Source organism: Thermobia domestica, chromosome 2, assembly GCF_964235325.1.
Source record: "Thermobia domestica chromosome 2, izTheDome1.hap1.1, whole genome shotgun sequence".
Classification (NCBI taxonomy): Eukaryota; Metazoa; Arthropoda; class Insecta; order Zygentoma; family Lepismatidae; genus Thermobia; species Thermobia domestica.
In genome coordinates, this window is record NC_137455.1 from 104877241 (window position 1) to 104890501 (window position 13261).

At 38.2% G+C, this 13261-nt stretch overlaps 1 protein-coding gene across 1 annotated transcript; it reads right to left on the reverse strand.

The window, feature by feature from the left end:
* Positions 1–11182: 11182 nt before the first annotated feature.
* Positions 11183–12991, reverse strand: LOC145679124 (general transcription factor II-I repeat domain-containing protein 2A-like). Its single transcript, XM_081749717.1, has one exon. The coding sequence runs from the start codon at positions 12989–12991 to the stop codon at positions 11183–11185; it is 1809 nt and encodes a 602-aa protein (XP_081605843.1).
* Between the last annotated feature and the right edge of the window lie 270 nt (positions 12992–13261).

Sequence of the window (13261 nt, forward strand, 5' to 3'; positions counted from 1 at the left end):
AGATTCGTACATCACTTTATGCATGTGAATCGCCCGATTATAGTTCTTACCACTTAACGCACTATCCACGCTACCAGCAGCTACAACCTCACCATAGACCGCTAAGTCCCTAAGGCCTGCATCCTGATATCTGTGTCCAATTATCCCGAGCAGCATCATCAACAGATGAAAACCACCCAACATTATAACTATGTTTCCGTATAAGTCCTTGTTCTTCCAGTAAACCTCGGCAACTTTCGCATAAAATGACTGATCGAATACACACACTACTGCTGCAAGATGCAACGTTTCGCGCACTGCAAGTGCTCTCTGAAGAATCTCATGGGCAGTTCTTACGTCTGTTGCGGGAGAATCTATCATGTCTAAATAGCCCACAACACTTTCAATGATAGCGATGTCTTGATGAACAAGAATGTTGAATCCCGTCCAGCTGGGAACAAGTTTATTTGGATAAAGAGGATTTCGCCTGGCACTTATCCAAATCAGGTAACGCTGTCTCTGCTTTTTCTCAATTTCCGAGTACTTATGATCGTCGGGAATATTTAAAGGTCCAGGTCCCACCCTAAGCCCGGAATAGTAGTCAGGAATATTTTTTGCAATTATAGCAGTGGGTAAGGAACGGCAATGTCTTTTTATTCTCGGTTCGATTACTTCCTCTGATTCTTCACTCTGCTCATTCGGAAAAGAGTCGGGTAACTTTCTCTGGGCAACAATGGCATTGACACGATGTGATGTACCAGCACCTGTAAAGGTATTTTCGTTCTTGTCGATGTTGTCTGCAACCATAACTACTATTCCATCTCCAGGCACATGTGACTTACGAATTGAATCGGGAATGACAACAGAAGTCTGATTTTGTTTGGATATAATGTTGAGTGCGTGCGCAGTTTCAAGTTCTTCAATGAGATCGTAACTAATCCCATGACCATGCTGATTAATAAGCTTTATCACTTCTTTGTTATTGCATAGTGATTTAATTACACATGGAAAAAGGACACTTTTGGGAGGTTTTACAGCTCCGTCTGTAGCACAGAAAACAATATCTTGCGCTAGGGATGTTGCTCGCCGAAGAACACGAGTATTAAGCTCATCACTACTAAAGCTTCCACTGAGAAGAACACGTAGGAATGACAATAGTAGCTCTGGCACATACTTCGAAACATCACTGGGTTTTAGATCTTCTGCTTTGGGAGGCCATTGCTGTATTGATGGATCGTTTTTCAAGATGTGTTTCCGCAACAACTTCGCAGCGGTTTGCAGTTTGACGTCATCCTCACTTAGTCCTTTAAATGTCTCCTGCTCTTTCCTTAATTTGTAATTCTCGCGAATGACATCTTCCATTTTCAGCGTGATGGGAACGATCACAGTTTTTCTCTGTTCGATCTCGATGAACGTTAACTCAGGGAATTTGTTTGAAATGTGACGCACAAGATTCTTCTTAAGAGAAGGTCTGCATTCCAGTTCGTGACTTTTGAATTCGTTTAGTAGGATTTCATGCAATACTTCAAGATGAACTGCCTTCGGATCCTCAATGAGGTTCTCACAGAAAGAGTACACTTTTCCCATTGCTTGTACTTCAATACTCTCAACTCCACTTTGCTGTGCAATTTCTGAATCGGTGGTGGAGTCAAGAATTCTGGTAAAATTTCTATAACAGGAATTGTGATATTTACCTTCACTTGACATGAGGTCTTTAACACATATACCCATTATGTAACTGGCATCGGAGTAACAGGAGGTTTTATCTTTTATGTGCTTCATTGCTGCTGCCTTGATGTTTTCGCTTGCTCTGGTTACTTCACAATTACTTAACCTCTCTCGAGTGTTCGATGCTTTCACGTACTTGTCTTTTTTACAAAATATGCATACAGGTGGTAGTATATTAGATGAAGTAGATGACGAAGTACCAGTAATGGACAATGTTGCTCGGGTGCATGGTTTATGTAAATCCGCCGCTGGTTCATCAGATGAAGCTACTGACTTGTTGATTTTTTCAAGCTTCTGCTTATGAGTGAATGCTTGGTAACATTGCCGGTGATAAACAATGGATTTCTTATCAACGGCGGGGAATGTGGTCTCAAGGATTTTGCTGTGGCTTCGTATCTTTGCAGCATTACGCAAAGTTTCCCAGGATGATGAAGAACGTATTTGACTTAGGGATCCTCCCCCTTCTTCACATATGATGCAGGTGTCATTCATTTCATCTGAAAATAAAAGGAAACAAAAAATATAAATACGTTAAACATGGAGGCATATGCATATACATTACATGTGGATATATACGCATTACTTGTTATACATATATGAAAGTGGTGATTGTGCCATATTTCAACGTTTAACACAATGAAAAGATGTATATAAAAAATTTAAATATAAATTTTAAATTATAGGTGTAAATCCTTCATTCTTATTAATGTCACCCTTGAAACCGCCCCTGAAAACAACCGAATGAGGTGTTGTTTACTAACCAAATATTGCATATTTACAAATGGGAACATGTGCCCTAAAACTAGTCTATTTCGTTCTTTTTCCAAAATCTAACAGATAAGTGAGAAATAATAATTAATAATAATAATGAGAAATATAATTCTCTATCCTCAGTGTCGCCCTTGAAGCCCCCCTGCCCCTGAAACAAAGAACGAGATACTGCTTACTAACCAAATCATGAATATCCAAAATGATAACAATGTTCCGTAAGCGAAGTCTCTTTCTTCTTGCCAAAGTATGAGAGATAAATGAAATAAGTGAAATAATTAAATAAATGAAAAATAATAATTAAATTCTCTATTCTTAGAAATGCCAATAGCGAAACCGCCCCTGAAATCAGACATGTAACTAAAGAATGGACCTCCAGCCCCTATATCAAAAGCATTTGGCAAGATGAAGTCAAAAATTTGTGACGGAGTGCCGAGCACAGGGTAGGTTGGGTGGATTTGAATTCTATTATTTGCAATTATTTATATTTAATCCAATTACTCACTATACGATTACTTTTCTGTATAGTCATCGAGTAACGCAATGTACATAAAAATTACCCCCGTCAGATAAATTAGTGATTCACAGTGAGGGTAGGATGTGTCTATCCACCTATTTCCGGCTTCAAAATGCCCGCTACTGGCTGTTGGAATTGCCACAACCTACCCTCACCACATCTATTTCCGACTTCATAATGCACGGTCTCGTTATCGCTCTATTCTTTAGTTATATGTCTGTGCCTGAAACAGAGATAATTATATACTGCTCACATCATACCTACAAATGGCAGTCATTCTCTAATATTTAGCATACAACGCACAATTCGAATAATATTACCTAAAATTGCAACATATCTTTGTTTAGTCGTAAAACATCCATTGAGTCACAATGTCCAAGATAAAGGACACACAATTTGAAACACATATTACGGGATAACTATAACAGCTATTATCATCATTTAACACAAGTTTTCTTTCTAGACATTATGATTACTTAAAATCACAAGTAATGGGGCTGTAGAAATAACAAAAATAATAAATATTTATAATGCTTACCTCCATTACTCTTCGTGCTCTTATCCATCGTGTAAGTATGACGTCACTACACCATCAATGTTGCACAAGCGGGATATATTTTGACTACAAATGAACAATAAAGGCTCCAAGCACGAGTACTTGGATATCATAATAATCAGCCTCATAAGAACGGTATAAAATTGATGTCCATCAAAGTGGACACGATGATCGCAAGGGTTAAGAATCAATTTGATAATTTGGTATGTTATCCAAACATGTCCACTGTCTATTGGATTTGGGCGTATTGGATTTGTGCGGCCATCTTGGAGCAGTTTCTCTGTTCAGACTGGTAACATTAATTTCTTTATTGCCCGTGGGTCATTCACATCTTTACAATAAAGGGGAAAACTTCCTATACCACCGTTTCATTTTTATGTATGGAAATCTGAATACAGCTGTTGATGGAGACCATATTGATTTTAGGCAGCCATCTTGGAACAGCTGCACTTCCCAGACAGGCAACATCCATTTTTAACATCCCATAGACCATTCAACATCTTTACAAAAAAAGGCAAACCTTCATATTCATTACAATTCCATTCTTATGTAGGAAAATGTGAATGCAGCTGTTTGATGGAGGCCATCTTGGATTTGTACCGCCATCTTGGAACAGTTACTCTTCTCAGACTTGCAACAATCAACTTCCCATAGACCAGTCAGCATCTTTATAATGAAGAAAAACCTTCCTATATATCACCGTTTCATTTTTATGTAGGGAAATGTTAATGGAGGAGGCCATCTTGGATTTAGACAGCCATCTTGGAACAGCTGCTCTTCCCAGATGGGCAACATCTATTTTTCAACATCCCGTGGGTTATTCAACATTTTCACAAAGAAGAAAAACCTTATTTTCTATCACTAATTCATTGTTATGAAAGAAAATGTGAAACCGCGGCTGTTTGATGGAGGCCATCTTGGACTTAGGCAGCCATCTTGGAACTGCTGCTCTTCCCAGACGGGCAGCATGTACTTTTTAACTTCCCACAGACCATTCAACGTCTTTATAATAAAGGAAAACCTTCATATCTCTCACCGTTTCATTTTTATGTAGGGAAATGTGAATGCGTCTGTTTGATGGAAGCCATCTTGGATTTGGGCCGCCATTTTGGAAAAGCTGCTCTTCCCAGACGGGCAACATTCATTTTTATACTTCCCATGGGCCAAACAATCTTCACCCAAAGTTGCAAATCCTGCCCTCAACTGAGCCGAAAATCGACCCTGGCTGCCGGACTATATATACCACTAAGCATGACATGAATGCTGTAGGTATACAGCACCACATAAAACTATAGCTAATTGTCTTGAATCCTTCAATGAGTAATTGTTCGAAGATGAATAGTGATTCACCAATTAGTAGTGATGCACACTACTTATAACAACGTACATAGAACACAGAGCAAAGACACAACTGAACTGGTGTCTAAACTATAACAATGAAGGAAATATCAAATATTTTATATACAATATTAAATGAGGTGTTGCAAGAATATATGAAAATCAGATTACGTGAAAATGTTTACAACTCTAGAAACGAGTAAGGTCATTACAAACATAAAAATATAATTAAATGTGGCATGGCAAATGGAAACATATTTCTTATTACATAAACCATATTAACATTACCTCCTATGTTACCAAAATCATATGAGAAAATTCTTATGTGGTTCATAAAACATGTCATATTGTTGTCGCTTTTATAGTTGCACACATAATATACCTAATTGCGTGAACAATATAAATTGTTGTATGTGTCGTTTCGTGTTACGCATGCGCTGAGCAGCGTGAAGTACGAACGACAAAGACGCCATTTCCAATTTCAAGAACGAAGAGCCTTACCAATTATGTATATATCCAAACGAGTAGCAAAACAGTTATTAAAAACATGGACTTTAGTTGAACTAATAGAGATGGCAGCACTGCTACTAGTGTAAATACTGTCCGAAAATTCACTTCATAACATTTGTTTCATAAGGATTTCGGGATGTATAACTTAATATGTTTTTCTTATTGTATATATCAGTAGCGGCTCGTAGTCTGTACAAGCACCGGTTGCAATGTTGCAATATCAAAGGTATGTAGGTACGCGCAAGTGTTCCCCTTCCCCAGCATTCTTGAGTCTTATCCAAAAAATATTCAGGAAATATGAAGAGCAAAGTGTTTTAATCTCTATTTGTATATTATTCATTAAATTATTTCTCTAATATTGATTTAATATATAAGCTATTTCCTTTTTTTCAAACAATCACTATCAATATACGTTTATACACTATTTATATACAAAACTTCTACACTTATGTTATTGAAAACGAGATAAATCGAATATATAGTATGTGCTGTAAACCATAAATGATGGCGTTAATCCGAATAGAAGAAAAAAAGCAAGAAAATTGCATGCACTCAGCTAAACAAAATTATTTAGTTATATAAACTATGCATTATTTTAGAATGGAAGGTCTTTCTTCGATCTTTTGGGCTTCAAATGTTTTTATGAGTTTATTGAAATCTGAAATGCTGCTCGCCAAGTTTCTCTGAACAGAAAGCATCGCTACCGCAAATATTTTCCCGTTTGTTTCCTTTAGGGTCCAAAAACACCTCTCTCCTCCGACAATATGCATTTTGTTAGCATTTTTTGTATAAATATACGGTACAAAAAGTCCATTTTCAGAAACCACGTATTTTTGTCTGTAAAGAAGCATGAAATGTAAGATGTTTTCCTTCGAAAATGAAAAAAAAAACATAGTTTAACATTCCAGCATATTAGGCTAAAGAAGACAGATGAGTATTGGAAGTGAATGATTTGATATTAATTTATGCTCTCCGCCGGAAATCGAACACGGAATCATGTGCACGAAAGACACAGAGCTAGGAATTAGACCAGTAGTAAGACATTTTCTTCTTCGAGACTCGATCGACCTCCCCCAGAATAGATTTTTTTAAAATAAAACTTATCCCAAGAATTTTCACCTTTGTATTATAAATGTTAAAAAAATCTATTGACTTCGAACGACCGCCCCCCCCCCCAAACTTTCAGCCTGGATCAGTCCCTGCTAACACCAGACTTGTATCTGTTCTTTGCGAGTTTATGTTTTGTGAATAACTTCTTTCATTTAAGCGTCTGTATCTTCCTCACCCTATCCATTGAGTCAAGCGCTGCTAAGCGGAGGAATTCGTAACTATTACAGAAGCTGACCAGTTGCGCAAGAAAGTGCAACCGCAAGAGAGCAATACGGAAAGATAGGAGCGATGCAAGAATAAATCCACTTCCCCATGTTAAGAGATAGGAGCTCGCTGCCACATGCTCAATGTTAATGTTTCCAGTGGCAATGTTCGCTGCCACTGGAAATGTAAATCTCTCTCTTTCTTTCCGTTTTTTAATTGATTTTTTTCAGAAATGCATCAATACTGTTTTGCACTCAAGAGCAGAGGTTTATTTTTTTTACTGATACACTACTGTGATACTTAGTGCGTACTAATAATATTTTTAGTATTAAAAAATATCCGATTGCACAACCATGCAACATATAGTACCAGCCGCCGCTGGTATATATATTGTAAAGCTTTGCTTACAGCAAAATGTACGATCCAACATAGGTTATTATCGTTTTTGCTTCGTTCTTACAGCATTACATTGTGTTTGAAGAAATAATGCCAGACTATAGATACTTTTGAGAACTATGTTTATGGTAAGCGCAGTATCAAATAGATTGTTACTACAATAACAAGTGCGTACGTTACACCTGCTGCCTCGACATTTTAGGTATGGTTACAGAAACATGTATTGTTGGGACAGCTATACTAAATCTTGTGATGGTCTCGATAACCATTCTATATGGTATCGCCAAACTATGTAGCGGTTTTATAGTTACGAGTACCATAACTGACTAGTTGTTAATCTCATAAATATGTCTAGGAAAACCATAATTTTTGTTGACCCAGCTCCAGATTTTTAACAATATTTTATAGTACTTTGAATCATAATTCTTGCTGGCGCTATATTAACTATACCGTTTTTTGAGAGTATATACAAAATTCAAATAAAACAGAAAATCCAAAATTGTTGACCCAGGTTAAATAACTAGCAGGAAGTCGTGTGGTTTGGAACCCATGTAAACCGGATCGACGTTCACATAGCCTCGCCGCTAAAAGGACGCTAAACTCAGATTAAAATCTTAATTTTTGGCGGATATTTTGGTTGGAATTATTACAGAGGAATAGAAATGAGATACTGCGAAAAAGGATATTAGACAATGGATCAAAACATTAAGTTTGTAGACGACAGAAAAAGACCACTCGTATTTTTCCACCAACTGTATACTTGTTCCGAAATCCCGTTTTTGAGTGCAATACGTCAAGTTTACATTCCTTTTTAGCTAAATCAGATTGTGGATAGTGCAAATAGGAATAGAGATGGGAAACGTTGTGCTCTAATAGTGCACTTAAATTTCACCTGTATACATTGACAAGGAGGCTTATGGAAGTGTAAGTCAGCGATTTAAATGAAACTTTTCATACGTGTAGAAGATCGATAAATAATCGACACGTATTTTTTGTTTCGGCAATGACGCAGATTTAAGGCTAGAAACTACTCTTTAAAAGTTACGGGTGGTCTCCAAGCTTAGACAGAAAACAATCATTTAACGTTGAATAAAACATACAGTCAGGGGACTTAAGGACATCTAATTCAGAACAGTCACGTAGCCAAACAGGCACGGGTCCGGACCCCCCTTTGAACCAGAAATAAAAAAAAATAGGGAAGGATGGAACAAAATGAAATGAAAAAAGAAGGATCAGCGTTAAAAATAAACTACATGAAGCTTTTGGTTACTCTTTCTTATGAGGAAATTTGTATTACTTGAAATACATGGTTGCGAGGGGAGCGATATATCCTGGAAGAGTCAGGGAATTTGAAATGTCTAGAAAAGTTGCGGAATACTCAGAATTTCTGCTACTAGTCAGGGTGATTTCAAGCTTCCGAAAGCATAGTGCCGTTGTGTAACAGCGTGGACATTTTTTATCATAATTTTTCGTCATCGCATCCTTGCAATATCAAACATGTTATTTCAAAAACAATTTTCTACTGCTCCTTTAACCTGTCATTTGGAACAGACAGTAGTTGACGGAATAATAAAAACAAAAATTTATGTGGAAAGAAAGTTCTGTTAACATTTGATTCAACAGAAAAAGGAACGCAGATATTGCAAAATATTTTACAAGACATTATTCAGTATGTACTTTCTATAATAGTGAATATGTACTTAAAGGAAAATTGTTATATTTGAATAAACAGAGGAAGGATGTAAATATTGTATAATCTTTTTCAATACGTTTTATTATTATTATTATTTTACTCGAGATTTCTTCATAGTTTATTAAAATATTTACCAACATATCCTCACAAACCAATATATGTTGATAGTAAAGTAGTTTAGATTGATCGAGCTCCTGGGCCTTCAGAATTTCATGTTATGCCCCCCCCCGTTACGAAATCCTGGCTAAACGAACCAATATGTTCCAGTAAAATTGTTTAGAATGATTGAGCCCCTGGTGTGATGACTACAGGATTTCATGTCACGGACCCCTCCTTTACGAAATCCTGGCTACGGGTCTGTTCAGAATCTGACGTCAAAATTACAAAATTCAAATGACAGATCCAATATGATTATTACAATTACAGTCTTCTGGTTTTAAACGCTCTACAGCTAGACAAGAAAAACTATAGTTGGAAGAAGTTACTGCGAGAAGGTTGCAGACCGATTTGACACCCCTCTCTGAACTTATTTTAACGGGATACCTGATTAAAGTGAGTCGAGGGGACACCACGAATAGTTACAACGATATTGTATATCTGATATCTATGAATTACTTCCGTTTCTAGTTGTAGCTATTATGGGCAACGATGCTTAAAAGTGCACAATCTGTTGCGAAGAAGAGAAGGAGAAGAAAGGTAGAATATATGTTGAGATGATATATAATCATGGAATGGTAGTTGGTGTAGCAAGAAAATAAATGAAATGAAATCTTTGAGTTTCACCTCTCACTATTCAGGGTACTTATTTATAGTGAGTCCCCTCGCCACATTCTAGGCGCGTGGTCGCATAGAGCACGAGAGGTTATATAACGCCAAGTAGGTCTCCAATACTATCTACGCCAGGTAACATTGGGTTATTGTCTTGTTCTTTAGGCCACAACACGGCGTTTGCTTAGCTTTTAATTCTACTCATCGCGAAACTCTCATGCAGGAATCACTGGACAAACTAGTGTTGTTCATGAACGATGAAACTTGTCTTTCATTACAATACTCAACCAGTCGATGGTTATACTTAATCGGCCGGTATATAACCGAATTGAAATTGTGGTCCTACTTTCAGCCTCACTATTCCATTCAACAATCCATTTTAATACTAAATAAAGGGAACCCGAAAATTTCGGACATCAGAGTTAAAGTACTAATAAATTGTATTATCAGAATCATACCTACTTTCCCAATTTAGAATCTACTGCAGGCCTGTCCATGAATTGGCTCCCGGAGCCGAAGCGAGAGCGAGCACGAGCGAGAGACAAGAACAGGTGAGCACAGGGGCTGGTAGTTTCTCCCCTTCCACTGTATCCGATAAGTGTTGCCAACCACACATGATGGCAAAAAACCTACGGCCAAGCCTGGTCAGAAATTCGCACGATGTTGAAGCATTGAGCAGACGCAAGTTTGAAATATGCAGGTGTGCTCTCCCCCTCCCCATTTCGAAAGCAGTGACGCGAAAACACTGCAGGAAATAAAATTGGTACGTTTTTTGATCGAGGAAGACGCATGATAGAGGTTACAGTTAGCGTTAAAGTAACTAACAAATGAACAAGAAAGAAAGAAAGAAACTAATATTAAACATGTCAGCTTACAGACGTAAAAACGACTGTAAAAATCAGAAACGAATTGTTTCAGGCCTTTTTAGCTTGCTTACACAATTCGTGACGTTGTATTTCATCAGCACTCGGTCTGAAATTATCACTCGCTTCACGTTTGCTAAGTTGTAAACGCCTTTCGTTGCTAGATTGATAGCAGAACGACGGGAGGTAGAAAATAATAATAATAATAATAATAATAATAATAATGATAATAATAATAATAATAATAATAATAATAATAATAAGATCGTGTTCGAAATATGCATAATATCTGCTTAAGTTCTGCCGTAAATTGTCACTGGATGCTAATGTAGGCAAAGAAACAGAGATGAGGAACAATTCGAAAATCAGATTATTTGAGTAGATTTTATTCGAAAATATATTATTCAATTAGAAATCATCCAAATAGTCTATACTTATTAGATTTCCGTAGCTACAAAATATAAACATTGTAATAGCTTTTATAACTTACCACAGAAATCCGAGATTGTAGACAAAGGTCCCAAAAGAAAAACACTTGTTGCACATTCCCAAAAGTTCGAAAAATGCAATCACATTTGCCGAAGCGTACTCAAATATCTTAACGCCACAAGAGACAAATGTCTGACAGTAGCAAATCAAAATTCAAACCAACAGAACACGAAAACGCACAAAGAGGCCGAATGTGTATAAAGTTAGAAACACAGAAAAAAGAAAATACACTATAAACACTAGTAACTGACAAGTGTTTTACTTCAAGCATTGTTCTCTGAGGCAGATGTACCGCACAATTTCTTCGTAAGTGTCTCTATACGAGGTGATATTGTTTGCACACAGCTTAGACGTAACAAACATTCCAGGTGATGGCTGGACAACGAACTTCTCTGGTTTGATTTCGTCAGTCGCATTTTTGAAAATAATTGCTCACACACATACGTCGAACCAAACATTGACATAATATTGGCAGCATTTCTATGCAGTCGCGGAAATCGACATCGAGGGAAATTCCTATAGAACTCTTGTAAATTGCTTTTCTGATGGAATTTCTCTTTAAATTCCCTGTCGCACACTAAGTCTATAAGTTCCAACTGAACATCAGAAGGAGCGTCTGCAATGTTTGTAGAGAATGGGGTGGCAAATACCCTGAAGCTCATCTCCAAACATTTTATGTCCTGAAATCTGGTTTCAAATTCGTCCTTAAGGCTAAGCAGCAAATTGCGGTAATAAGTCAAGTCAAGAAGTTTACCGGATTCTTGTAAGGTGCCTAAGCTGGGAAAGTGAACCAAAATATTGTTTTCAAATTGCTGCGCCCAAAGGGATAGCTTCATTTTGAACGCTTCGACGCGATCGCACATATTTGTAATTAGCAGATGTTGACCCTCCAATGAGAGGTTAAGAGCATTGAGATGAGTAGTTACGTCTGCCAAAAACGCAAGGTTGCATCTCCATTGGTCGTCTTTCAGTTCTGGCACGGAATGATCGTTCATATCGAGAAACATATCAATGTCGTTTAGTAACTGAAAGAACTGGTTTAACAAGTTCCCACGGCTCAGCCAGCGCACCTCTGTATAATAAGGTATGTCTCCGTATGCACTGTTTAGGTCTTCGAGGAAGGATTTAAATTGGCGATGTCTCAGTCCATGTTTTCTGAGGTAGCTGGTGGTACGAACTACAACGTCCATGACATCGTTCATCGTTACACTCTTTGCACACAACTGTTCCTGATGCAACATACAATGAATTCCTCTGATATCATGCAACACCCCAAGCTCTTGGAGTTTTAGTTTTAGTCGCGCCACAAACCCTGCTTTCTTCCCAACCATAGCAGGTGCCCCATCGGTCGCTACAGAAACCAGTGCATTCCACGCAAGACCTGTATTTTCGACACTTTCTGCAACACACGCAAGAATGTCAGCGCCCGTTGTGGTGCCCTTCATAGGTACTATGTGCAACAGTTCCTCTCGAATCTCCAGATCACTATGTACACCACGAATAAAGATAGCAAGCTGCGCAGTATCTGTAACATCCGTACTTTCGTCGAGCGCCAGGGAAAATGCAATAAACGTTTTCGAAAGTTCCGATAGCTGGCTCAAAACATCATCTGCAAGATGTTCTATGCGTCGCGTAATAGTCTGTCGGGAAAGTGGAACCGATTCGAACTGCTGTATTCGAGATGGACAAAAGTCTTCTGCTGATATTACTATACACTCCTTTATTAGGTCTCCGTCTGTGAAAGGGCGCAACAATCTCGCAATATGCAACGCAATTTTGTAACTCACCCGCACAGAGGCTTCACACGTTCTCTCCCCGTCTTCCATTTCCGATGCAGCCTTATTCTCTTTCAACTTCTTCAGTTCTTCTTTGCGAAGATGTCCTTCAAGTTCCCCGTATTGCTCCACGTGATAAGTATTGTAGTGACGTTGAAGGTTGAACTTTTTAAATCCGTGTAATGTTTTAAAGCACACTAAACATTTGGCTACACCGTCTTCTTCGACAAAGAGATAATCCTCCTCCCACTGCGTGTTGAACTTAAGTGTAGGTGTAGGGCAGCGTCGTTTCGCCATCTTACCGCTTTCAACTCTTTACAACGACTGTGCTCGATACTGGTCTCTATAAGCAGATGTATACAGGGGGAGTTAGTGGCTAGATAACTAACGTATTATGTATGCAGGTGCCAAAACTGGAAGCACGGATGGGGCCGCGGTGGCTCAGTGGTAGAGCGTTCACCTCTGGTGTTTGGGGTCCCGGGTTCGATCCCAGCCCCCGCCAAGTGAACTTTGTGGTGGACAAACACCGTGTGCGTGGGTTTTCTCGGGGTTCTCCCGTTTCCTCCC

Bases quoted from the DNA above. Each gene is read 5' to 3' on its own strand.
- LOC145679124 (XM_081749717.1), bottom strand. From the start codon at position 12,991: ATGGCGAAACGACGCTGCCCTACACCTACACTTAAGTTCAACACGCAG.